Genomic DNA, 3,753 nt, shown 5'->3' on the forward strand with positions numbered 1-3,753 from the left:
AAATTATTAAATTTGAAGTTTTTATTTAAATTTAAATAAACAGTTACACTCATAGTTAAGGTTCAAAGTGAAGTTATACAAAAGTTCGATCAATGTGAAACTTGACACTGTTTTTTTTGCATAAATGATCTATGTCTGCTTTTATATTTGATGATGCAAATCAAAGGGTATTAGTAAGGTGTTCATCTGTCAATCTATCTTTAGCTTCCAATAAGTGAAAAATATTTAATAGCATGTCTGCACAAATGAGGAAAAACTTCAATGCTCATGTATTTTTTATAAAATTCTAACAATTCTACTTCTTTGTAGGCTTCTTTAAGATCTTTATTGTTTTGCAATTCTATTAATTCCATTTGAAATTCATTTCTAACTGTCTCAGCTTTGATGGAAAATGAAAAGCGCAAATAAGTCTAACTCATTTTTTTCCTTTTTAAAATCACAAAATCTTGTGTCAAATTCATCAATTAATTTTAAAATAAGAGTACAATATCTTTCAGAGTCAATTGTATTAATATTTCTTTCTGATAATGCCTTGAAATGGACAAGTACTTTAGAACTTAATTGTTGTTTCAGAAGTTTTAATTTTAAAACAAATGTTTCTACATTTTCAAACAATTTACTAATAAGTTGATCTTTACCCTGCAACTTAAGATTTAATTCCATTAACATCTGAGTCATGTCAATCAAAAATGCCAAATCTTCAGACAGTCAATATTTTCAACCTGGCTGAAATAAATTACATCTTCAGCCTCACTACCACAACCTTGAAGTAATTGTTTGAACTGTCTGTGATTAAGGCCACTACTTCTTATAAAGTTAACAGTATGAATAACAAGTTCCATAACATTCTTCATCTCCAATACTTTTGCACATAACTGCTCTTGGTGTATAATGCAGTGATATGAAATAATTTCATGATTAATGGATTTCTTAAGTAATGCAATAAATCCAATTTTTTTTCCTGTTAGTGCACTTGCTCCATCTGTAGTGACACCACAGAGTTTCTTTTCTGGTAATTCAAATTTCACCAATGTTTTTTTCACTTCAGAGAGAATATCTTCTCCTCTTGTTGTGTCCTTCGTATGATTAATATCTAACAGTTCTTCAATTACTTCAAAGTTACTAGTTATACCTCTAATAAAAATGGCTAGCTGAGCAGTATCACCTCTGTCTGTTGATTCATCCAGTGCCAGACTATAGGCTTCACATTTATTTAATTTTTCTTTTAATGATAATTCAATATTTTTTGATAGATCTTCAACTCTTCTAGCAGTAGTCTGGTGTGAGAGGCTAAGATCTTCAACAGTAGGTGTTTTTTCAGGACATATCTCTTTTCAAAATATTTTTAAACAGTTTTTTAATAAATCTCCAGTACAAAAAGGTTTACCACTTTTTGCAATAGCTTCTGCCATTAAAAAACTTATTTTGGTAGCACTGTAAGAGCTAATCATTTTAGTTTTCATCACTGATTGTTGTGCAAGAAAAGTTTTCTTCAAAAATTCAATCTTATCAATTCGAAATTGGCCTTTAAATTTGTCATAACTTACAGCATGTTTTGTAGTGTAGTGCCTGTTCACATTATAACTTTTACACACGGCAATTTTCTCCAAACAAATTAGACATATAATAGAATTACTTTGTTCATGTACAAAATAGTCAGTTGTCCAAGAAGGATTAAATACACGACCCCCATGACCACTTTTAGTATCACATCTACGTCTTTTAGCTGAAGCCATCTTTATTAAATATATAAAAATGTTTTTCTTTAGCGCGCGTTTTATTATTTCAAATGCGGATTTATATAGTGAAAGTATAATCAAAATCGAATGTATAATTCGAATTATAAATATATAAATAATATGCTGTTGCTGTAGAACTTATTTTATTATTGTTATTTGAAATTTTTATTAAAATAAAAAATTCAAAATTAATGGACCGTGATATGCAGGCCATGCCATAGGCTGACGAGGGCCACCTTCTGGCCCGCGGGCAACGCGTTGGACAACCCTGATATAAATACAAATAGCAAAAACAAGACATAAATAGTCACCCTTAGTCTATACCGTAAATATAAAACAACAAAAATTAAAAAACGAAACAATATATAATATAAAACGTAACCTTTAATATAAAATATAAAATTGTAAACTTTAACCTACTTTATCTTTTTGTTTTTGCATTGGTAAAGAAAAATTTAAAAAAAAAAAGAAAAAAAGAATTTGTACAAAGAAACTATATTACTTAAAAGCATGCAAGTAAATAGGCATAATCCTGAAGCTTTCCTTTTACACCAGCATATACCTTGAAATATGTGAATAATTCTTATAAACCATAGTTTTATATATATATTTTAGTATTAGTATTAGTATTAGTAATTGCTGTAACTGGTGTGAGCCAGTGAGTGTAGTATTAACACACTATGACAGCCGATTTGCTTGATTGCTGCTCATCCAACAATTAATAACTGCTTTAAAACTGTTAACTGATTGTGCTTTAACCAAATCGCTTGGCAAGCTATTCCATAAATTAGCCGATCTATTAAATAAAAAGTTTTCACGACATGCTTGCTTAGTGATTTCTTTAACATATTTAAAGCTGTGACCTCTTGTTTGAATTTGTTGAATACTAATTTTTTGATTGTTTCCAAATTGTTAAAACCGTTAAAAAATTTAAAAAGTTGAGTCATATCTCCTCGTTGCCTCCTTTTTGTCAAGGTAGTCAAGTCGAGAGCTTTTAGAAGATACTCATAGTTGATTTTATTAAGTGATGGTAATATTCGAGTTGCACGATGTTGGACTCTTTCTAATAACTCAATTTCTCCCTTTCGAGTAGGTGACCAAACTTTTGCTGCAAACTTGTGCACAAAAGAAAGATAAAGTATTATCAGCAGTCTAATATCTAAGCAAACGAAGCATTTTCTAATCCGAACCAACAATTGGTTGGCTTTGCCTACGCATTTTATTATATTACATGATTTTTTCATTTCAGGTTGCTTGAGAAGATTACTCCAAGATCACTTTTAGATTCTGTTATGTTTAACTTTTGTTCATTGATATAAAGGAGTGATTTTTTGTTATTCCGGCCAAAGTGCATGACCATACGTTTTGATATTAAATTTCACAAGCCAGTCTTGAGTCCACTTAAAAGCTAAATCAAGATCTGATTGCAAAGAAAGAGTTGATGCACTGGAAAGCATTTCATTCAAAATTTTGATGTCATCTGCATACAGCTTGGTTAGATTTTTTAGAGTTTCAGGCAAATCGTTTATGAATAGTACAAACAAGAGTGATCCATTTAAAAAAACAAAAAAGAAGAAGAATTTAAGCAATAACAAGTGGCACAATCTAAGATTGTCAAGCTGATAATGACAAACCTCTATTTGATGGGTAAGTTTAACAGTAGCAATCATTAAAATATCAGAAAAAGGTGAGCGCTACGTTATTTATCAGTAGTTTTTGCTTCAATTTGTTTTTAAACTCATTAAGCGTAGCAACGTTTTAAGTTCATTAGTTAATATTTTATTCCATAAATTTGGCCCTCTAATAGAAATTGAAAATTCAGTTGTCACAAAATAACTTTAGGGTTGAATATAGCAGTTATTTGAAAATCTGGTTAGATATCTATTCTGATTTATTTTGAATAATGGGTAAAATATTTTAGGAGATATATTTTTATTAATTTTGAACATAAATATAAAAATATGATAGACATTTAATTGATAAACATTCATTATATTTAAATTAACAAATAATG

The 3,753-nt window shown here is 29.3% G+C and overlaps 1 protein-coding gene across 1 annotated transcript; it reads right to left on the bottom strand.

Annotated features, from left to right (window-relative positions):
- Nucleotides 1-683: 683 nt before the first annotated feature.
- LOC136081342 (general transcription factor II-I repeat domain-containing protein 2A-like) lies at nt 684-1,736 on the bottom strand. The gene is made up of 2 exons (XM_065798654.1): nt 1,388-1,736; nt 684-1,330 (listed from the first exon to the last, which is right to left on the bottom strand). Exons 1-2 carry the CDS (start codon nt 1,734-1,736, stop codon nt 684-686), a joined length of 996 nt encoding a protein of 331 aa, XP_065654726.1.
- Nucleotides 1,737-3,753: the final 2,017 nt, after the last annotated feature.

This window comes from Hydra vulgaris, chromosome 06 (genome assembly GCF_038396675.1).
Source record: "Hydra vulgaris chromosome 06, alternate assembly HydraT2T_AEP".
Lineage (NCBI taxonomy): Eukaryota > Metazoa > Cnidaria > Hydrozoa > Anthoathecata > Hydridae > Hydra > Hydra vulgaris.